This window comes from Gouania willdenowi, chromosome 6 (assembly GCF_900634775.1).
Source record: "Gouania willdenowi chromosome 6, fGouWil2.1, whole genome shotgun sequence".
Taxonomy (NCBI): domain Eukaryota; kingdom Metazoa; phylum Chordata; class Actinopteri; order Blenniiformes; family Gobiesocidae; genus Gouania; species Gouania willdenowi.
Genome location: NC_041049.1, coordinates 27,548,646 through 27,572,359, shown reverse-complemented (window position 1 = coordinate 27,572,359; position 23,714 = coordinate 27,548,646). Strand labels below are relative to the sequence as shown.

The following is a 23,714-nucleotide window of genomic DNA, read 5'->3' as shown; positions in this document are numbered from 1 at the left end:
TAGTGAAATAAAAATCTTTCTGTCAGAAGGCTGCAGGATGCAGACCTACTGCATTTGTTACTCTAGAAAATCATTTTCAGCAAATTGTGTTTTGCACACATTGAATTAAAGTCATCACCTGTACATCACATGACACATGAAGGACAGGCTGACACCAGTGTATGGAAATGACTTATAGTTAACTTTGGAGCATCTACTTCAGGTGGCGCTGTTTTCTAATAGAAATGACAATTGTTAGTAATTATGTTGTGTATGTAACATTTGTAACTATAAATATAGAACTTGTTCAAACCTGACATATTACTTTCAGCTGGTGCTTTTTTGTTTTACATATATTACTAAACTATCACAATAACATTTATTATAATAATCATTATTGTATGGTCTGTGGTCTCGGTCAATGATTATAGTTCATTGTTCATAATTAATTAGTAAATTGATTGATAATCTTTCAACACCTTATTTATTTAAACTACTGTGGGTTCTTCCAATCTATGTTAAACTTAAACATTTCCTTGAATAGTGTGACTGTTAATGGTGATTTTTTGTTTGTATGAAATAATTCAGTGAGCAGGTTACACGTAATCTATCCTCTTGTATCTTTATTTGCATGTTTGGTGTTGAAATAATCCAAAAGTAGTGAAAAAATAATCAGTTACAGTACTTTAATATAGTGATACTTAGAGTAAATTACTGATTCCATTTTTTAACAACTTGTAATTGTACCGGATTACTTTTCAAATGTAACCCTCCAAACCCACTCACACGTACTGTCCCTTACAGGAGAAAAAGCTGAAAGTGACACATATTGTGCAGCTGTTTGTTAATAAATGTGATGGTGTGGCATTTTGCATCAGCACATTTAACCCTCAATTGTTTGTTGAGTTAAAAATGTCGAGATTCAAATTTTGGTCCATATCGCCCTGCCCTACTCAGCGATGATGAATCTGTTTAGTTGTGACTTTAGTTTCATGGTGTCATCTAACTGCTAACTCCTGTTTGTTGGCTTTGTCTGCTCCATCAGAATCTTCAAGCCCAGAGGAACTGCCTGACTTCTACAACGGTGAGAACTTTCACAGTCTGCTGTAACATTAGGACCAGCCACACATTACATGTGTTTACATCTGAAAAGCTCAGAGTGACGGATACACACCTTCTGTATCAGGAAGTAAAGACTTCCATCACACGAGGCACACGTTCTGACAGATGTTGTAAAATATGAACAGGTTAGCTTGATGTTTAAATTTGTGCTTTAGACAGAACAGTTTGTTTAAAGCACACCGCACATTATGTTGGACCGAACAGAACCAAAAATCTTGTCTTGTAATCTCCACTTTATTTTATTTTATTTGTATATTCATAACATTTCAATTCCCTGGTAAATCAGTCATGTGACTTTATGCGCTCCACTTATTGGCCAGCAAACTATTATATCCTTCACCACCGCAAACAGGCAGGATCAGCCCTCAAACATATATAAAATGTTCTATATGGCCACTACTTCTGTAGTGTTGTGTTGGTTCCTCACTCAGCCTTGCTTTTTTCTTGTACGTTATAAACAAAGCTGTGGTTTGTTCAGCGCCATCCGTGAGCTGACAGAAGGTGTATAAAGGTCAAAGGTCAGGGTTTCATGTATAATCCCTGACAGACTGATTTACAATCAGAGGATAATCCTGCTCCAATCACACTGAGGCCTTGGTCAACGCGGTGTATCACTTTAACCGGTCATCATTAAACCTGGTGACACTTCACGGCAGAAGTGTCACCAGTAACGAGGTAATCTATCTAAATACTTTTTACGCCGTTACAACACCGTTAACATTACTGAACGTTAAATGCGGTGCGTTACATGCATTGATTGAATAAACGTTATCTGAAATTTAATGAAACACCTCACAACGACACACGCATCTAAAAAAATCTGAATTCTGTCACGGCAAATTTGCGGTTGACCTCATTTGGAGACATGATTTATTGCTGGTTGAGTGATGGAGTCCAGGAGAGGCATTGATGATTTTATAAAAAAGGTTTATTATAAAACTAAGTAAAAAAAGAGTACAAAGATGGACAAAATTAGTGACCGCCCGGGCGGACGTCCGATGATCGAGTGGCACAGTTCTAACTCATCACGTATATTCCCCCTCAGTCCCCCTCCCTCCTCCCCCCAGGAGATAAAGAGGACAGAGTGGAGGTGATAGAAGAGGGAGAAAAGAGACAGTTTCTTCTTTGGGTCAAGACAGCCAGTTCTCTGGTATCTCCTGAATGTCGTGAGTGTTGGAGGTGTGTGCGTGTATGGTGTTTGTGTGTATGAATGGATGTGTATTGGGTGTGTATGTGTGACTATGTGAGTGTGTGTAGGCTTGTGACTGTGTGATGCCTCCGTGTCTGAGAGATAAGATGTGTTTTGGGAAGCTGACCTTGAGAAGAGAGCAGAAAACATGAGACAGCAGAAATGAAAAGTCTCAACTTAAAGCCTTAAAAAGAATAAGGTCTATGAGTAAATATGTTAATAAACATAACTAACAATTTTGGCCCTGACAATTCTTTGACATATAGCAACTTTTTTAGTTACTTTCCTCGGTAATGAGTTACTTTTATTATTTATTATTTATTTATTTATTCTGATTCTGATTTATTATAGAGTAATTCAATTACTAACTCCGTTACTTTTTGGAACAAGTAGTGAGTGACTATTACTAATTACTTTTTTAAAGTAATGTTCCCAAAACTGATAATAACACATACTTTATTGTCATATATAATAACACATACTTTATTGTCATATATAATAACACATACTTTATTGTCATATATGTAGAGCTACATACACAAAATGTTATATCTGCATTTGACCCATCCCTGAGTAGCAGTAGGGTTAAGGGATATGCTCAACATCCCACAATGAAGGCCCAGGTGAAATTCAAACCAATGACCCTCCAATTATAAGCCCGCTCCCTTAACCACTGGGCCACCACTGCCCACATAGGCCTGAAACGATTTGTTGATTAAAACAACTAAGTTTATGAGTCAATGCAAATAATGTGTGTGATTCTTTGTTTAATTTGTGTTAGCGGAGCCGTTGGGCCTCATTTCTACTCTTCAGCGTGCTGCACTCGGACTGATTTTAATAAAGCAATGCGCTGCTTTTACTTCCGCTATTGAACTGTTGCCATGGTTACCCCAAAGCTGAGTGCCAGCTAACTAGTGCTGAGCGCTTGCTAACATCATTTTGCTTTATGTTTAAAGAAAGCCTTTTTTATATACTGTATTAAAATAATTATTTTTTTAAAAAAACATGGCGCGTGTCTCAAATGAATCACGTTAACAAAAATATACATAAGCATGACAGAATTATATGAATTTATGTTTTTTACAAACAAAAAAAAAGCTAGAGAAAGGTAAAGGAGTTCTATCACAAAACATACAGCTCCAACTCACCCCATCCATGATGTATCATTGGTACAAAATGATCATATAACAAATGGACTTGATTTATATAGTGCTTTATAAACCCTGAGGTGGTCCCAAAGCACTTCCCAATATCAGCTCATTCACCCATTCACACTCACATTCACACACCAATGGTACTGAGCTGCTATTCAAGGCACTAGTCGACCATTGGGAGCAACTTAGGGTTCAGTGTCTTGCCCAAGGACACTTTGACAGGTATAGACTGGAATCGAACACCAACCTCTGGATCAGAAGACGACCCCTCTACCACCTGAGCGGTCACCCACCCTGCATTTAACCTGACAACCGTTATTAGTATTAACAAATGTACTGTAAGTATAGACACAATAGTTTGGCTGTATGGTTAAAAAAATCTACCAAATATTAAATAAAAATAACATCAAATTTAAATTAAGAAAAAATAAACACATCTGAGTGACAAATACAACTCAACATGCACATGTGCTTTTACAGCCCATTCAGCATCTGTACTGGCAAAGAACAGGATGAACTGGGTGTGCACTTGGAGAGATAGTGATATGCTGCTGCTTGATGGCACTGATGATGTGCTGACAAATTTCAGCATTGACCCTGTTATAGTGAGAAGTCAAGACAAGAAATTCCTCATACAAGCAGATTAAGTTAACAAGACATTCAATAAATGTCATTTTAGGGCCACTGAAATGTTTCTTCTCCAGTTTGAACAGAAATTGGAGGCAGAGATTCTTATCCTGTCTGATAAAGAGCAATTCAGGTGTTTCTTTGCACAAAGTTTTTTTTTTTTTGACAACACTCCCACCTTCAAGTGGATGACATATTGACACCACGTTCTGCAGCTCTACAAAGCTGTCAATTATTGTAGAGATGCATGCAGTCAGATATTACAGCTGTCTCTTCTTTTCTTCTGCGACAACTGATTGTCCTCCACTAGCGCCTCCCGGTAGCGCTCGTGTGCACAGCCCATCCATTGTATATATTCGTCATTGCATTTGTGCATCCCAAGGGCAAAATGTGGCCCTCTAAAAATAGGTTGCTGTTTACTTGGTATTAAAAAAAATCAATTTAATTTGTGTTTTACTTTTTAACAAATGTTATTGTAAATGGACTAGATTTATATAGCGCCTTATCACCACACTGAAGCAGTCCCAAAGCACTTTACATATCAGCTCATTCACTCCCACATTCACACACCAGAGGGACAGGACTACCATGCAAGGCGCTAGTCGACCACTGGGAGCAACTTATGGTTCAGTGTCTTGCCCTAGGACACTTCGACACATAGTCAGGTACTGGGATCGAACCCCCAACCTCTCAATCAGAAGACGACCCACTACCACCTGAGCCACGGTCGCTCCGTTGGTTGTGTTTATTTTGGCAACGTGGTTTATGAGGCCTTCATTTAGAACATAAATACCCATTTAAACAGTCATGTTGTCAGATTATTCTAGCTTTAAAAGATTTTTACGTCACCTAAATCTGTTCTGATTGAGTTGCATAAAGAATGCCAAACATGTAATTTCTCTGACATCGTTACAACGAGTGATCCTTTAACTTTGTCATTCATTGTTTGCATTTATGTGAGCAACACAATAAAAAGATGACACTACAGTTCGGACTACAGGTCGCTCATCTGTTAGCAAACAAAGAATAAAGAACTAGAATGAATGAAAAATGTACAATCACATAAAAAAAAAGAAAAAGACAACAATGCTTTTAATAAAACGATAATTAATTAAAACACAGGAATAAATCAAATCTGTTCATTCAACTAAAATGTTTTAAGAATGACAATAAAAACAACCGTGTGTATGTGTGCGTGTGTCTTTGTGTGTGTGTGTGTGTGTGTGTGTGTGTGTGTGTGCGTGTAGATGAGTCCACAGGTTACGGACCTGTGTTTGAGGAGCAGCCTGTTGACACCATTTACCCTGAAGAGTCACCAGAAAACAATATCACCATCAACTGCAGAGCACGAGCCAAGCCTCCGGCTACGTACAGGTGACACAATATGGAACACACAGTAACACAACATCCAACATTTCTACATCTGTAACAGTGGACGACAGCAAATCTAGTATCTTTACATCTACAAAGGAGCAGAGCATATCCATTCTTTATACGTCTGTGAGTGAGGACAGGAGCAGATCTGTGTGTTATGTGTCTGTGTGTGAGGTGGATGATGGAGGGGGCCGATGTGAACTTGAGCAGCAGTCACTACAGTCTGTCAGGAGGAAACCTGATCATCTCAAACCCTGTGAAGTCTCAACATGTGGGGCGGTACTCCTGTTTGGCCTCCAACTCCTTCGGCTCGGTCCTCAGCAGGGAGGCCTCGGTTCAGTTCGGCTGTGAGTCTCACACACACTTTAGTCAGGTTTTGGTCCTCACTGTGTAACCTCAGCCTGTTTCTCTCTCAGACCTGGATTTGTTCTCATCAGAGGAAAGAGCCACAGTGTTTGTGAAGGAAGGACAGGGGGCGGTGCTTCTCTGTGCTCCACCCCCTCACTATCCTGGTACGTACATATCAACATGCTTTCATCCATCATGAGGACTTTTAACCAGATTTCTGTGATTGGGTGTGTGTGCAGCCGAGTTGTCGTTCCGCTGGATCCTGGACGAGTTCCCCATCTTCATCCCTCTGGACAAACGCCGCTTTGTGTCCCAGGCCAGCGGGAACCTCTATATTTCCAAAGTGGACTCGTCAGACCGCGGGAACTATTCCTGCTTCGCCTCCAGTACTTCCATCTCCAAGAGTGTCTTCTCCAACTTCATTGCCCTGGAACCGATCTCCGAACGTTAGTTCCTGCTTCCCTTAACGAACCCGAGTCTGTGTATTGATCAGACTAGATCACTGTTGATATCAGACTGAGATTCAGACTGAGATTCAAACTGAGAAACTTAATGATTGACAGTGGATGATTCTACAGCGGGAAACGTTAGCTTTTACACTGTTATATTTTATTAGTTTATTCATGAACAGGTGACACATTTTTATAACTGAACTCTGGAAATGTGTCAGTGTTTTTATCATAAACTGAATAAATGAAAGCTGATGTGTTTTTAATAAGATAAAATCTCCCCGAATTCACTTTCTGATTATTTGATCAACAGATACTGAAAACACAGAGTAACACGTTACTGTCCCCTAGCGGTAGGAGTGTGATACTACAGCACCCCCTTCAGAATAAAAGCACCCTGTGTGTCTTCTCTTATTGTTGTGTTCAGGTCCCATCAGGAAGTATCCAGCTGACCTGAAGGTGAAGTTTCCCGACACCATAGCGTTGGTGGGACAGAACGTCACTCTGGAGTGTTTTGCTCTGGGAAAGTAAGACATTTATTATCAGTTAACATATTCAGTAACATATTGTCTTTTTTTCAAACTGAATTTTGTTTAATTAAAAAGTGAGAAAGAAGGATAAAGGGAAACATTTTGAAAGGAAACATTTGACTTCCTGTCACAGGGGATCAACACTAACGTGTGTTTGTTACTTTGTTTGGTGTTTCAGTCCTGTCCCTGAGATCCGGTGGAAGAAGCTGGATGGGCACCTCCCAGTAAAGCACCAGCTCAGACTGGAAGGAACCCAGCTGCTGCTGAGTGATGTGCAGCCTGAGGACGCAGGCAGGTACAAGTGTGAGGCCGCCAACTTCAGATGGAAGGACTACCACACGGCTAGGCTGATCGTAGAGGGTAGGAGAACCTGCAAACTGCTCTCACTGTCCTCTGACTTCACTAACCTCTGACCTCTGATCTGTCCCAGCCTTTCCTGAGTGGGAGGAACTTATCACTAGCACTGAAAAGGACCTGAAGAGTGAATACAGCATGAGCTGCTCGGCCCGAGGAGATCCTGCACCATCCGTCAGCTGGAGGAAGAACGGAGAGATGGTGAGCTCCGATTGGCTCATTGGATCCTCTCCCTGCCTCAGTACAACCAGATTCTCACATTGTTTTTCTCACAGATCGAGGGGGAGGAGCTAAAGTTCAGCAGTCTGACCTTTGATGACTCGGGAATTTATCAGTGCATCGCCGAGAACCGTCATGGAGTGATCCACGCCAATGCAGAGCTGCGAGTGTTCGGTGAGTTCACCACCAGAGCATTTGTTCATTAGTTCAATAAACAACGATAAACAAAGGCTGATCTCACTGACAGCAGAAGAGGAGGAGTCACATGCTCCTCCTCCTCAGTAAACTTGCTTTATCTGTTCGTAAGAAACGGTAAACTCTGAAGCAGTTCAGTGACTTCCCATCATTCTGACATCATTCATGCACACTGAAGCTAGTATCCAGAAAATACACAGCCCAGTCTCAAACTGGACTGAGCTCAGTTTAAAGGAACTGCATACAGATCCTGGCAACATGAGGTGTGTGTGTGTGTGTGTGTGTGTGTGTGTGTGTGTGTGTGTGTGTGTGTGTGTGTGTGTGTGTGTGTCCTCAGCATGTGCTCCAACCTTTGACCACGCCCCTCTGAGGAGAGTCCTCGCTGCTAGAAACAGACGAGTGGTGATAGAATGTCGACCCAAAGCAGCTCCAAAACCAAAGTTCTCCTGGAGTAAAGGCACTGAACTGCTGTCTAACTCCTCCAGGTCACACACACACACACACACACACACACACGTAGCAGGCTTTACTTAACCAAACCGTTTGATGAGCTCAGGTTGCAGGTAGCAGAGATGTTGTCTAACACTAGTGTGTGTGTGTGTGTGTGTGTGTGTGTGTGTGTGTGTTCTCAGGGTGTCTATCTGGGCTGATGGGAGTCTGGAGATCTTGAATGTGACGTCTGAGGATGAAGGCAGCTACACCTGTTTTGCCGAGAATGACAGAGGACGAGCCAATAGCAGCGGCTCTCTGCACATCACAGGTTAGCTCCACCCAGCACTGTTACACTTCAACTAATGACCGATGCAATAACACGATTTCATACTAATTAAAGAGTCACTCATCACAAGGCTATCGCTGATCACGTGATGTTACACAATGGTTACATGACACAAACCTTAATAAACAAGGACAGCTACATCCTGCTTACTACCAGGAGTCGGTCACTAGATTTAACAATCACCAGTTCAACCATGACACCCAAAAACAGGCACTTTAATCAATCTTAAGGTGAATAAAGTTGTTTCAGCTTCTGCTTTATGTTTGTTTGTTTAGATTCCACTAAGATCACATTGGCTCCGTCCAGCGCTGACATCACCGTGGGACAGAGTACCAGCATGCAGTGCACTGCGTCACATGACCACTCCCTGGACATCACCTTCGTGTGGTCTCTGGATGGACAAGTCATTGACCTGCACGCTCACAGGCTGCACTACGAGAGGCCGCCGGTGAGGGTCGCAGGTTCTCACAGAAACAGTCATGGTTCCATTCTGCCTTCAACACAAACCAGAAAATGCTTTCATCCAATCCAAAACGACTTATTAGTCTTTGTCCCACCCCCTCAGTGTTGTTATGATTGTATCAATCGTCCATTTAACTTTTCATCCGGCCTTTGTGTCTTTGATTGTTGTGTCTGTGTTGTGTGTCTGTGCGTAGAATGGCACCTCTGTTGGTGAGTTGCTGATAAAGAACGCTCAGCTCAAACACGGCGGACTCTACACCTGTATGGCACAGACGGCTGTGGATAACGTTACTGCCTCAGCCATGCTGGTCATCAGAGGTGAGTCCCGAACAAAGTTTGACACAGAGTTTTTTTTCCTAATCAAAGTGTCCCTGTCTTTGTCCCCATCTCTGTCTCAGGGCCCCCCGGCGCTCCTGGTGGTGTGCGTGTCACACACAAACATGACAAGAACATGACGCTGCAGTGGAGCCGAGGAGCCGACAACCACAGTCCCATCTCCAAATACACCATCCAGTACAGGGACCAGTTCTCCCAGAACGTTTGGAGGAATGCCAGCACAGGTAAGACCACCAAAGACAAGCAGGCTTACTGACAAACAATATGGCAAATGAGGACAAACATAAAAAACATGCATATGTATATATAATCCTTTCTGTGAATTCCATTGTTCTTTTGCTTTATAGCTTTTCTTTGACACGCTGTATTTCTATTTTATTATTTCATTTTGCTACTGGTATTTGCTCTGTTATCTTTGTTCTTGTTTTCTGGTCTTTTTTTTCTACATTTATTGGAACACCAATCCCACCAAAACAAATTCCTCGTCTTGTGTAAACTATACCTGGCAATAAAATTTATTCTGATTCCGAAATCAAAAACATCAAACATGACCAAGAGTCTTTTAAAGGACAACCACAGATAACCACAGCTAGAGACGATCACAGATTACAACCATTGTATGCAGGCATGACCAAAGACAAACAAGGACAACCAAGTATGATTAAGGAAAAAAAAGACCACCAAATATAAGGCAGAAGATCAAGACCATCAAAGACCTTTATAACAATAACAGACTCTGACAAACATACTGTAGACCAGTGGTCTCCAACCTTTTCAAGCCCATGATCCCTGACTTCCACTTTGATAATGGCATGTTCTACCAAATGAAGTGTAAAAAAAACAAAAAAAACAAATTGGTCCAACGTTCAAAAATAATGAACTCAAAATGCTAACTAGCATATTAAACTGCCCGTATCATTTGATCCTATTGGTCAATTTAATGTGCCTGTTACGCTGTAAAAATACAAGTACTGGATCGACAGAAACATTAATCAGCCATAATGTATTTGTGTTATTATTTTTTTATTTTTTTTGCGATTATTATACATATCCAATGTTTCATTTGTGCTCTAGTGGTTTTGTTCAGGCATCTAAACGGGCAGCTATTGTTTTTTACACCGTTGTAATTGGATAGACAGAGACCGAGAAAAAAAGTTTGTGCACAAATGTGAACATTAATCAGCCATAATGTATTTGCGTTATTTGTGTTATTTATTTTTTGCGATTATTAAAAATGTCCTATGTTTCATTTGTGTTCCAGTGGTTTTGTTCAGGCATCTAAACGGGCAGCTATTGTTTTTTTACACCGTTGTATTCGGCCGCTGAGGGGTCCTGACTGCAAAATGTATGGTCACCCTGGATTTCCACTGGATGCGTAACTGCTGCGAAACATCAACGCAGCTGATAGGTTTCCATTAAAGTCAATGTGTCAGTTTCCACCACATGTGAATCTGCTCCAGCACAGTACCACTGTCACTGCTGAGTCATGCTGCTGCCCTTTGCTGGAGCTGTGCTGCAGCAAGTTAACAAAAATGAGCCCATACTACTTTTTCAAGGAAGAAAACACCATGTTTCCGGGACCTCCAACGGGCCCATTTCGGACTCTATCTGAAATCCGAGCACATGTTTGGACTCGGGAATAAAACCTGTCCGCTGATAACTAGGGATGTAACGATTTACTCAACTCCCGATACGATTCGATTCACGATACTGGGTTCACGATACGATTCTCACGATTTATTTTACAAAATGGGACTGTATTTAAATGACTGAAAAATATTCCTTTATTTTTTTTTGGGAAAATACTATACTATTTTTCATTGTCAAAAGAATCCCTTGATAAACTATTCAAAACAATGCAATTTAACTAAAAATAAATCTTGAATGAAATAAATAAAGGAATAATACAAATGCTTATTATTTAAATTCTGGTTCTATAGTAAACAATACAAAACTGCATAATAACTGAAAAATGTATTTTGTGCCTTAACAATTGGACTTAAAAAAAACAAAAAAGAAACAGTCATTTTACTGTATTTAGGTCAGATATTTGTTTGAACCAGCAGAGGGCGCTGGTAACCCAGTGGTCGGTTGGCATGCAGATATTTTCCAGTGAAGAAGAGATGCTATGCTAGCAGACAGAGCTAATAGAAAAACGTGACTTTTACAGTTATTCACGTAATATTACAGATATTATTTCGGTGCTAAAGGGGTAATGAATCATTTATGAATATGTTTAAGAGTAGAAGGCGGCCAGAAAGAAAGTATTAGCAGATTTCGCTCGCCGCCAACACTTCTGGGCAGCGCCCTCTGCTGGTTAAAAAAAGTACTGCGATTCAATTTTCACAGCATCGATGTGAATTGTTATACCTATGAATCGATTTTTAACTGCCTTACGATTAATTTTTGCATCTCTACTGATAACACATTTTTTTTAAAAATGAACACTTTTTTTCGGCAATAAATTTGTGCTTGGGCGCACGGTGGATTAGTGGTTAGCACGTCCTCCTCACAGCAAGAAGGTCCTGGGTTCAAGCCCTGGGGTGGACTTGGGTCCTTTCTGTGTGGAGTTTGCATGTTCTCCCCGTGCTGCGTGGGTTTCCTCCGGGTACTCCGGCTTTCTCCCACAATCCAAAAACATGACTGTAAGGTTGATTGGAGTCTCTAAATTGCCCATAGGAGTGAATGAGTGAGTGAATGGTTGTCTGTGTCTGTGTTGCCCTATGATGGACTGGCGCCCTGTCCAGGGTGTACCCCCGCCCAGCGCCCTATGAGAGCCGGAGATTGGCACCGGCAGAGCCCCGCGACCCTGTTAAACGGGAATAAGCGGGTATGAAAATGGATGGATGGATGGAAATTTGTGCTTTTCGGCTCTAGCACATAATCAGACCCGGAGGGACCAGACCTTTTCGTTGATACTATGGTTGGCTTGATCCGAGCACTTTTAAAATCGTATTTCACATAAATATTGCATTTATCCATGGTGGAATCACACATGTATCGCGCGATTACAGCGGGATCTCCTGAGTCCTTGCTGCCTTCTGCTTGCTGCAACAGATGCGGTAGGGATTGCTGGACTGCAGATTGCGCTGAAGTCACGCAGCGGAGCAGTTTCGGTGCAGATACGCATCCAGTGGAAATCCAGGGTCACGACCCGCAAATGTTTGGTGCTCATGAGGAAAATAGAATATGATGTTGTTTACAGGATGTCTCTGGTTTTTCTGCAGCTCCAGCTGAACTGGAAGGAAACACAGAGACGGCCACAGTGTTGGACTTGTCTCCCTGGACTGAGTACGAGTTCAGGATCACTGCCACCAACACTCTGGGGACTGGAGAGCCAAGCAAGCCATCTCCAAAGGACAGAACCCTGGCATCAGGTACGACTAGCAGCGTGGCTTCAGACCATCAAGGTGTCGGCTCCTGAACGGTTCAGAATCTGATCTACGTCCTCTAACTCTGTGACGGACCCTGGGAGAGTTTTCTAATAGTGTGTATCAAATGTGTTTTTAGGACAAAATCACAATAAAACCCACAAAATCGATCCGTTTCTAAATATATTCAGAGCAGGGATGGAAAGTAACGAATTACATTTACCCTCGTTACTGTAATTGAGTAACTTTTTTGTGTACTTCTACTTTTTTGAGTACTTTCTAAAATCTGTAATTTTACTTTTACTTTAATAAATTTTGTTTCAAGTAACAGGACTTTGTTACCTTGGAAACATATTCCATTACAGAGTAAAATAAATCCCGCACGGACGGGAGTCTGCTCCATAGATATAATATACTGTGGTGTAATTGTTTTACATTTGTGCAATTGAACGTACCCTAGAGCTGTTGTTAGGATCAGCCAATAGAATGTGTATACGTCTATGGCCTGCTCTGTTGATTCACGTGATGTCACTCACATTGCTGCATCGCGACAAAGCGAGAGCGCAAAATTTAGACTGAGGGCAGGAAGTGAAGCCTGAGAATCTGCCGTCTGAAATGACGTTTTGTGGAGTTTACGGCTGCTCCAATCGTTCTAACCGAGAAAAAGAAGGGAGATTTTATAGAGTACCGAAGATTGTCGTTCACAAAGGTGAGAAATGTAAAAAGCTCACAGAACAACGCCGTAAAAAGTGGATTTTAAACCTACGTCTGCGGTCGGGTGGAGCAGAGTCTGCTAATGCTCATGTCTGTAGCGACCACTTTGTCAGAGGTATGTTACCGAGCTAAGTTGTTTTTGTGGCTGTGTTTATATAGCATTAGGTTGTCGTTAAATGCTCATTTACTATTATTTACCTTCTTTCTTTCACCCCTGCTGCACATTGTACACATACAGCTGAACACCCTAATGCTATTTCACTACATGTCATAAAGTACTATTCAGTAGTAGTATATATGTATGTGACAAACAAACCTCTTGTATTCTTGACTGTCAGGCTAACGTCGTCATTAAGATGTTTTGCAAGTTTGTTTACATTACAGCTGTTACTGCTGTGGAGGGGGTGGACCCACCCGCTCAGAAGTGCGCAGATTTTTGGTGGGTGGGGAGTGGGGGCGTTGTGTGCGACTCAGAGTGGAGCGTTTATAGTTTTTCAGAGATTCCTAGATAGGAAATGTTCTCTTACTGGAAAATGTTTTATTGGATGCTCTGACACATTGGATGTATTGACACAAGCACTTACCTCATCGATTTTTATACACGTCTCTGTACTTCTTATTGCATGGGAGAAATCCCCCCCCCAAAAAAAAAAAAAAAAGTAACTAACGTTTACGCCGGGTAGATTTTTACACCAGTAACTTCTACTTTCAGTAAAATGTAATCAAAGTAATAGTACTTTTACTTAAGTAGATTTTTTTTCTGTACTCTTTCTACCCCTGATTCAGAGCAAACGACAACGTGCATATTAAAGAACAATTTATTCTTTATTTTTTATTTATTCAGTTCATTTCTGACATGGTTGCAATCACAGAAATTCATTTTGACATTCAGAGCAAAATCACATCATTGTTTTTTTTTTTTCCACAATCTTTAATTAAATTATAGCCAATGCACAGCAATGGTCGGGGCCAGGCAATTTTTAGCAAAACTGACCAAATATTACCTTGGCTGGATTTATATTGTGCTTTTTGGACCAAGTAGTTCCAAAGCCCTTTAAAATATCAGCTAATTCACACACTGGTGGGACAGAGCTGCCATGCCAGGCGATAGTCAACCATTTGGAGCAAATTTATTTATTTATTTATTTTTGTTAGTACGTTGGTAAAAAAAAAAAAAAAAAAGAAGAAGAAGAAGAACAATACAGAACGGATCAATTAAATTACAGAGGGACTTTAGAGAGTCCTCAGAATATTAAGAGCAGGTTAAGTGACCTTGTTTGAAATCAATATAGTTCGTATCAGGGTTGGCATCAGAGAAGAGTATAAAATACTTATCACCATGAGAATTGCTAGTACCAGTAGACTGGACTCGGCATGAGGTGGCCAAGACCATAGAGTGAGAGTAGATAATTAGGCATAAAAACAACAGAAGAACATTTTTATGGTAGGAGCTGAGCGAAGTGTTCTGCCTGGATGATATACTGTATCTGTAAGATATACTGGAGCTTGATCATTTAGAGCAGGGGGTCGAAATGGTAGTCCACCAGGATTTCAATGACTCCCTGCTCCAACGCTGCTGAACTCCCGAAGCAGCTTTGCAAAGAGTCTGATTCTGGGACTCATTGAAAACCTGGTGGAGTACTAGCCCACCGGGACCGTGTTTCCACACCCCTGACTTAGAGGTTTGTATGCTAACAGGAGGATTTTAAATTCTATTCTAGACTTTACAGGAAACCAATGACGGGAAGCCAAAGGTAATACTTATGGTTGATTTGTTGGGAAATTTCAAAATTTTCGTCTTCAAAGGCTTGCTGTAGTGCCACCTTTAGAACAATTGGCCTGTTTTTGTAGCTGAGGCCATCTGGCATGGACTGGACCTCTGCTAAGTTTAGTGATTGTTCGCACCTGGGAAGAAATTCCTTGGAGCAGGAAGAAAAAAAAAAAGAAAGACACATGATGCTGAACATCATATGCATCCAAATATGGGATGAAGAAGAACAAAGAACACTAAACGACGAGCCTTGAAGTGAAACAGATACACACTGTTCAGGGTAAATGCTTTGTGCCTGATTGATAGTGTTTATTAAACACCTGTAGGTGAACTGCTGCCACCTGCTCAAATGAAGTCAGAAGATTCCAACATTGGTTTCCTTTGGTTGCATTTCAACATGTCAGACAGTTAGCTCACAGACCTCTGCCAGTCACTGAGTGGTTTGGATGTCATAGTAACTGGTTTTGATGTCTGTTGTACCATTGTCTCCTTTAGGGACAATGGTAGTTGCATAAAGTGTAGCGTACTGTTAGATATGGAGGCGAGGATCAACAATCTGGAGAAGCGGTTCCGCACCCCTGATACCAAAACCGAAGCTAGCAAGCAGGACCTAGCCGGTGCGGACCGTGCTAGCTCTAGCTTAGCCTCCCCCCCGGCCAGCAATGAGTGGGTTACTGTCCGTGGTAAGCATAGTCGAAGGTCAAAAAGCCGCTCGGGACACCACCATGTTCACGTCTCAAACAGGTTCTCCCCCCTCTGTGAGGACAACACACTCACCGGGGAACAAACTCTGATAATTGGCGACTCCATAGTGAGAAACGTGAAGCTAGCGAAGTCAGCGGGCATTGTGAGGTGCATCCCAGGGGCCAGAGCGGGCGACATAGAATCAAATCTAAAGTTGCTGGCAAAGAGTAATCGTAAGTTTGATAGGATAGTCCTCCATGTCGGCACTAATGACTCCCGACGTCGTCAGTCGGAAGCAACCAAAGTGAACATTGAATCAGTTTGTGCTTATGCTAAAACAATGTCGGACTCCGTAATTTTCTCTGGTCCCTTACCAAATCTGACCAGTGATGACATGTATAGCCGCATGTCATCATTTAACCGCTGGCTATCGAGGTGGTGTCCAGAAAACGAGGTGGGCTTCATTGATAATTGGAGATCCTTCTGGGGAAAACCGAACCTGATAGGAAGAGATGGAATCCATCCTACTTTGGAGGGAGCATCTCTACTATCAGAAAACATGGCACATTTATGACATCTCATGAATGAGACCATGTTACAGAGGGGGAGTCCTCCACGCCCCTCTGCGCTTGCCTTAGGACAGTTTCCCTCCCATTGCTATCAGGATAGCTGTGTTCATCGCCATGACAACTGTTGTGATGGTGATGAATATTATTTTATGGAGACGGTGTCAGTCCCCCGACCCATATTTCACAATGATTTTAACATAAAATCAAATAAAAGAGCTATCAATTATAAAAATCTGAAAAAAATTAAAATCTCAAATCTAGAAACACCAAACATAAAACCATTAGATGTGCTCTATTAAATATTAGATCACTGAGATCCAAATCTCTACTAGTAAATGACCTTATCTCAGAAAATAACCTTGATTTATTCTGTTTAACTGAAACATGGCTGTATCAAGATGAATATGTTAGTTTAAATGAAGCCACTCCTCCCAGTCATTTAAATACTCATATGCCACGAGACATAGGCCGTGGAGGTGGTGTAGCAGCTATTTATCATTCCTCTCTCCTAATCTATCCTAAACCAAAGGCCAGTTACACTTCCTTTGAAAGCCTGGTTCTAAATTTATCTCATATCGAATCAAAAACCTGCCAGCCAGTCTTATTTGCGATAATTTACCGTCCTCCAGGCCCTTATTCTGAATTTCTATCAGAATTCTCTGAGTTTATATCAAACTTAGTCCTCAGTTCTGATAAAATACTGATAGTAGGAGATTTTAATATCCATGTGGACAAAGATAGTGATAGCCTGAGCTCAGCCTTTATGTCCCTAATAGACTCAGTTGGCTTTTTTCAAACTATTAATGAAGCTACTCATCGTTTAAATCATACTCTTGATCTTGTTCTAACATATGGCCTTGATATTAATGAACTAAAAGTCTACCCTGAAAATCCTCTGCTATCAGATCACTTTTTAATATCTTTTAACATTATCCTAGAGGATCTCGCACTGTGCAATAAAATAGTTACAAGTAGAAATCTATCCAACAGTGCTGTGGCTAAATTTAAAGAGGCCATTCCTGCTGCCTTAAACTCAGTGCACCATCCAATAAATAACTATGATATTAATTATAACCCCTCTCAACTGGATCTGCTTGTCGATAGCTCTGCTAGTCTACTAAAATCCACCTTGGACTCAATTGCCCCATTGAGGGAAAAAACTATTAAACGTCAGAGGAAAGCTCCGTGGTTTAGCTCTGAAACTCACACACTCAAACAAACAACCCGTAAATTAGAGAGAATGTGGCGCTCCAATAAAACAGAGGAGTCACGAATACTTTGGCAAGAAAGCCATAGTAAATACATGACAGCCTTACGACATAGTCGATCTACATACTATTCCTCACTAATTGAAGAAAATAAAAATAATCCGAGGTACCTTTTCAGCACTGTAGCCAGGCTAACACAAAGTCAGAGCTCTATTGAGCCCATGATTCCTCTAGCCCTCAGCTGTGAGGACTTTATGACATTTTTTAACGATAAAATTCACAAGATTAGAGATAAAATTAGCCACTCCCTGCCTTCACCTGGGCCTGCTGTACCATTAAATGTAAATAGGCCTAACCTAAACTGTTTCACACATATAGGACTTCAGGAACTTAACTCTATTATTTCATCCTCCAAACCATCGACCTGCCTTTCAGATCCGATCCCAACTAAGCTGTTTAAAGAAGTTGTTCCCCTAGTCTGCCCATCTTTGTTGGAGACAATAAATATATCCCTATCAATAGGCTACGTGCCACAGTCCTTTAAAGTAGCTGTAATCAAACCCCTTCTCAAAAAACCTACTCTTGATTCCAGCACTTTAGCAAACTACAGGCCTATATCTAATCTTCCTTTTATTTCAAAGATTCTTGAGAAAGTTGTGGCAGCTCAGCTCTGTGAATTTCTTCAAAACAACAGCCTGTTCGAGGACTTCCAGTCAGGCTTTAGAGCTCAACACAGCACAGAGACTGCTTTAGTTAAAGTAACTAATGATCTACTCTGGGCTTCAGATGAAGGACGACTCTCAGTGCTGGTTTTATTAGATCTTAGTGCAGCTTTTGACACTATAGATCACTATATTCTACTAGAGAGATTAGAGAAATTACTTGGAATCACAGGGACTGCCCTAAACTGGTTTAAGTCCTACCTATCTGATAGGTACCAGTTTGTACACGTGAATAATAAGTCTTCTGTGTACACTAAAGTAAGCTACGGGGTTCCTCAGGGCTCTGTGCTAGGTCCAATCCTCTTCTGTATCTATATGATCCCCCTTGGTAATGTTATGAGAAAATACTCTGTTAACTTCCACTGCTATGCTGATGATACCCAACTGTATGTATCAATGAAGTCAGGTGAGACAAATCAGCTATCTAAACTTGAGGCCTGTCTAAAGGACATTAGGGCCTGGATGGACCAAAATTTTCTTCTTCTCAACTCAGACAAGACTGAGGTCATTGTACTGGGCCCGCGACACCTTAGAGAAACCTATGCTAGCCTAACTGCCCTAGATGGCATTACTCTGGCACAAAGCACAACTGTTAGAAACCTTGGGGTTCTATTTGATCAGGACTTATCCTTCAACTCTCACATAAAACAAACTTCAAGAACTGCCTTCTTTCATCTCCGTAACATTGCTAAAATCAGATCTATCCTGTCTCAGGGCGACGCCGAAAAACTAGTCCATGCTTTTGTTACCTCTAGACTGGATTATTGTAATTCTCTTTTAGCAGGCTGCCCGAGCAAGTCGCTTAAGACACTTCAGCTGGTTCAAAATGCTGCAGCACGTGTACTGACTAAAACTAGGAGAAGAGATCACATTACTCCTGTATTAGCCTCTCTGCATTGGCTTCCCATAAAATATAGAATAGAATTCAAGATTCTTCTTCTCACTTATAAAGCCCTAAATGGACAGGCACCAGTCTATCTCAAGGAGCTTGTAGTGCCATACAATCCCCCCAGAACACTACGCTCTCAAAATGCTGGACTACTCGTTGTTCCATTCATCTCTAAAAGTAGTATAGGAGGAAGAGCTTTCAGTTATCAGGCCCCACTTCTCTGGAACCATCTACCAACCACGGTTCGGGGGGCAGACACCCTCTCTACCTTTAAGGTTAGGCTCAAAACATTCCTCTTTGATAAAGCTTTTAGTTAGGAACCAGCTCATAGCTCATAATTAAGATGCAATAGGCATAGACTGCCGGGGGGGGGGGTCTGGCATGCTCGGTTGGAGAGAGGTTGGAGAGGGCGTTAAGAGAGAGGTCATTTAGGTTAGAGAGGGACCGGAGAGGGTCCCATTCCTCTTTCAAACACTCCCTCTATGTCTGCTTACTCCCTTGTGTGTTTGCTCCTGTACTCCTTCTGGCTTTTGTCTTGCAGGTCCGTGGGATCCTCAGTGTGGAGTTACAGAGACTCAGCGGCTCTGTCTCCACCCTTTCCTCTGCACACACCCAACACAGCATAACGTGGATGGCTGTTCATCATAGGAATGGGATCCACACAAGGTTCCTGCTGCTTAACAGAAGGTTTTCCTTGCCGCCATGATGAATTCATGTTGGGTGTGGGATACATATGTATGTGTATATACGTATATATGCATATGTGTGTATCCATAAAATGAAGAGTCCGTCCTTAAGACTGCTCTACTGTAAAGTGCCTTGAGATACCATTGGTTATGATTTGGCGCTATACAAATAAAGATTGATTGATTGATTGATTGATTGCTCTGACAAAGACTTGATACTGTGCTTTGATGGTTTGTGATAAAGAATTTGATCACGTGCTTCTGTTGCTCTGCAGTTCCCGTGGTGGCGCCCTCTGATGTCAGCGGAGGAGGTGGTGCGTTCAGAGAGCTCACCATCACATGGAAGGTGAGTGATTTTTTTTCAGATGAAGGAGGGAAAGAACACGCTGGAAGCTCCAGGAGGAAGATTTGTTAGTGTACCAGTCCAACTGCTCCTTATTATATCTAGTGACTCTTTAGTGCTGTCACTCCGTGTTTACATGAATCTGAATGACACAATAAAAACACGTTCAGATTAATATATGCATTCATTTACAGTACATCATCTGTGCTTAAAATCAGTCACATAATAACATGATGACCAGTCTGACCCTAACAGCAGCTGCTCTGAGTGCTCAGTGTGTCACAGGAGAAGGATGAGGGGACACATGGGAACAGGAAGGGCGATGAGTAAAGTCCAGGGAGAACCTGTAACATCTCTAGAGGGTTGACAGTGTGTGTATCTTGTCTTCAGCCAGTGCAGTCTCAGTACTTCTATGGTCCAGGCTTTGGCTACATCGTGGCCTTCAAACCCCGAGAGGAGAACCAGTGGAAGAGGGTGATCGTGTCCGACACTCAGGCTCGCCGTTACATCCACAAAGACGCCGATGTGCCGCCGCTCAGTGACTTTCATGTCAAGGTGAAAGCGTTCAACAGCGAGGGTGAAGGACCTTACAGCCTGACCGCCATCATCCAATCAGCACCGGACGGTGAGGATGGTCCTCAGAGACACACAGAGAGACACAGAGTCACATGGAAGGACACAGAGAGAAATACACAGACACACAGGGACAAAGTACACACAATCATTGACGCAAAGAGACACAGTGACAGAGAGAAAGTTTAATGTGTCTCTTGTGTGTGTGTTCAGTTCCGACTGAAGCTCCCGTCCTCATTGAGGGTCGAGCTCTGTCTGCCTCTGTGGTGGTCCTGTCCTGGTCTCCACTGGTCCACAGCGTCGTGGACGGCTACCAGGTGAGGCACTAACAACACAGAGAAGGTGCAAGGTCCTATACCATTTTCATGCTAACTTGAGGATCAACCCAGAGTTTTTTGTACTACAACATTGGTTCACTTCTTACTGAGGTAAATCACCATGGTAACTAATACTGAGCGACTAACCTGCTCTGGACTCCACCTTATGATATGGGTTTATTGGGCGGTATATACTGAATGCTGCATGTTCCTCCTTTTAAAACTTCTGTGCTGTAGTAAAGTGAAACTGAATTGTGGAATGTATAGTTATTGTATAATCTCACAAATGTATGCATTACTTCCTGGCTTTCACTGCAGTGTTGCTTTAGACCTGTATTATAGATTTTAATGCTTCATAATTGTTAATAATAATAATAATAATAATAATAATAATAATAATAATAATAATAATAGTTCCTCCATGACTAAGTAAACTGCTCTGTGGGGTTTCTTCAGGTTTGAGATTGGTCAGACACTGCAGACTTCACCAATTTTATGTAAGTGTGCACTGATCCAGATTGGACAATCCTGGCTTAAAGCTGCGGTATGCAGAATCCTGTCTCCGCTTCCTTCTTAAAACAAAACCGAAACTCAACTTCCCATATCATTGTCTTTTGTGAATGTTCCGAGCAACTTTTTTCTCAATATAGACTCGTGACAAATGTATGGACTTGATCTTGTTTTATTGGAGATTTTTCTGGTGTTTTAGAGACTAGCAATAATGCACGTATCACTATGTAGTTACTGCTCTGAGCAGTGACTGCTGCCATCGGCTCGTCCCCATCACAAGCACACACAGAGCGTGGTGTCTGGATACGGGCTAATCCGAGAAGGTATGAAGCCACAAAAAGTCCATACAACTTCGGACATGGGCGAGCTCGGAGGGGCTTGTGACTTAAAGTTGGAAGCAGATCTAAACCAGAGGCTATGCTTCCCCACTGAGATCTCCACAACAAACCTCAGACCTGACCTTGTGCTCTGGTCCTTCTCACTCCTCATCATGTACATCATAGAGCTTACCGTTCCCTTGTAGGCTGCTGTAGAGGAGGCCTTCGAACGCAAGAACCTTAAGTACACTGCGTTAGCAGCTGATGCTAAACAATGCGGTTGGAAAGCCTAGGTTTGCCCTTGTGCCCTGTGGTCGGCTGCAGGGGCTTCGTGGGCAAATCAACTATCAGGCTGCTTAAGGACTTGGGGTTTGAGGTGAATTCCTTACGCCAAACCATTAAAGCCCTCTCAGGGACAGCAAAAGAAGCAAGTCGGTGGCTATGGATTAAAAGGTGAGACACCACCAGGGCCCATAATAAGGTTAAGGTTAGGCTCAAAACATTCCTCTTTGGTAAAGCTTTTAGTTAGGAACCAGCTCATAGCTCATAGTTAAGATGCAATAGGCATAGACTGCCGGTGGGGGGGTCTGGCATGCTCGGTTGGAGAGAGGTTGGAGAGGGCGTTAAGAGAGAGGTCATTTAGGTTAGAGAGGGACCAGAGAGGGTCCCATTCCTCTCTCAAACACTCCCTCTATGTCTGCTTCTTCCCTTGTGTGTTTGCTCCTGTACTCCTTCTGGCTTCTGTCTTGCAGGTCCGTGGGATCCTCAGTGTGGAGTTACAGAGTCTCAACAACTCTGTCTCCACCCTTTCCTCTGCACACACCCAACACAGCATAACGTGGATGGCTGTTCATCATAGGAATGGGATCCACACAAGGTTCCTGCTGCTTAACAGAAGGTTTTCCTTGCCGCCATGATGAATTCATGTTGGGTGTGGGATACATATGTATGTGTATATAAGTATATATGCATATGTGTGTATCCATAAAATGAAGAGTCCGTCCTTTAGACTGCTCTACTGTAAAGTGTCTTGAGATACCATTGGTTATGATTTGGCGCTATACAAATAAAAGATTGATTGATTGATTGATAATAGTAAATATAAGGGTTGGAAGTAGAGGGGGCATGCCTGGGATGCCAGGTGCTGCCGTTGAGCCCTCTGGAGGTGTTGTGGGCCTATTATTGAAACACCAGTGAAGGAGGGTGCCCATCCGATGACCCCAATGAAGCCTACAATCCATCCCACCTCCCGATTCCCCTAAACGAGACCTGCCACCACTACAGCAATTCAATCACCACACCGTCACCACTCATGCCTCAGGTATTATGGGATTATTTCATTTAGTCCTGAAACAGAACTGAACAGATCATCTGCACTTCGTCACAACTTTACATGAGCCACATTAGAAAGATCATACTGGGATGTGGGAATAAAGCAGCGCGCACAACAAATGATTCATGCTACAATGGATGTGGAAAACCCGTTTGGTGACAGAAAAGAGCACAGGAGACGGAGGTCAGAGCTGACAGTGAGAGAGACTCATGGGAACAGACTTCACTGTGATAAAGCAGAAAAACTGTCTTTTATCAAGAACTTAAATGCACTTTGTGTTTTGATGAGAGAAAATATTTTATTAAACATGTTGATAACCAGCTTCGTAGTACTGCTGCTCTGGAATTGCAAATGTTTTGTTAAGTAGAACCTTGTGTGTGTGTGTAGATAAAGTTCTGGAGGACTCCCGAGGACAGTGAGGGCGGGGCTCAGCGTGCAGTGGTTTCAGGCAGAGAGAATCACACCAAGCTGGAAGGTTTGAAACACACATCTCGTTACGTCTTTGAGGTGCGAGGATACAACACAGCTGGATACGGACCGGCCAGCCGACGGCTACACATCCACACCAAGAAGCCCCGTACGTCCCACCGC

The 23,714-nt window shown here is 42.2% G+C and overlaps 1 protein-coding gene across 5 annotated transcripts in view; it reads left to right on the top strand.

Moving 5' to 3' along the window:
- The window catches only part of cntn1a (contactin 1a), a 65,408-nt gene that overhangs the window by 25,232 nt on the left and 16,462 nt on the right, over positions 1 to 23,714 (top strand). For all 5 annotated transcript variants that reach the window (XM_028449942.1, XM_028449947.1, XM_028449943.1 and 2 more), the window contains 19 exons: positions 1,025 to 1,063; positions 5,319 to 5,445; positions 5,620 to 5,792; positions 5,862 to 5,957; positions 6,033 to 6,239; positions 6,670 to 6,769; positions 6,951 to 7,132; positions 7,203 to 7,327; positions 7,402 to 7,519; positions 7,878 to 8,025; positions 8,173 to 8,300; positions 8,594 to 8,766; positions 8,975 to 9,098; positions 9,179 to 9,340; positions 12,344 to 12,493; positions 20,006 to 20,076; positions 20,464 to 20,698; positions 20,860 to 20,963; positions 23,511 to 23,700. In XM_028449942.1, the coding sequence (XP_028305743.1) occupies positions 1,025 to 1,063; positions 5,319 to 5,445; positions 5,620 to 5,792; positions 5,862 to 5,957; positions 6,033 to 6,239; positions 6,670 to 6,769; positions 6,951 to 7,132; positions 7,203 to 7,327; positions 7,402 to 7,519; positions 7,878 to 8,025; positions 8,173 to 8,300; positions 8,594 to 8,766; positions 8,975 to 9,098; positions 9,179 to 9,340; positions 12,344 to 12,493; positions 20,006 to 20,076; positions 20,464 to 20,698; positions 20,860 to 20,963; positions 23,511 to 23,700 (2,652 nt within the window). The remainder of the gene's footprint in view (positions 1 to 1,024; positions 1,064 to 5,318; positions 5,446 to 5,619; positions 5,793 to 5,861; positions 5,958 to 6,032; positions 6,240 to 6,669; positions 6,770 to 6,950; positions 7,133 to 7,202; positions 7,328 to 7,401; positions 7,520 to 7,877; positions 8,026 to 8,172; positions 8,301 to 8,593; positions 8,767 to 8,974; positions 9,099 to 9,178; positions 9,341 to 12,343; positions 12,494 to 20,005; positions 20,077 to 20,463; positions 20,699 to 20,859; positions 20,964 to 23,510; positions 23,701 to 23,714) is intronic.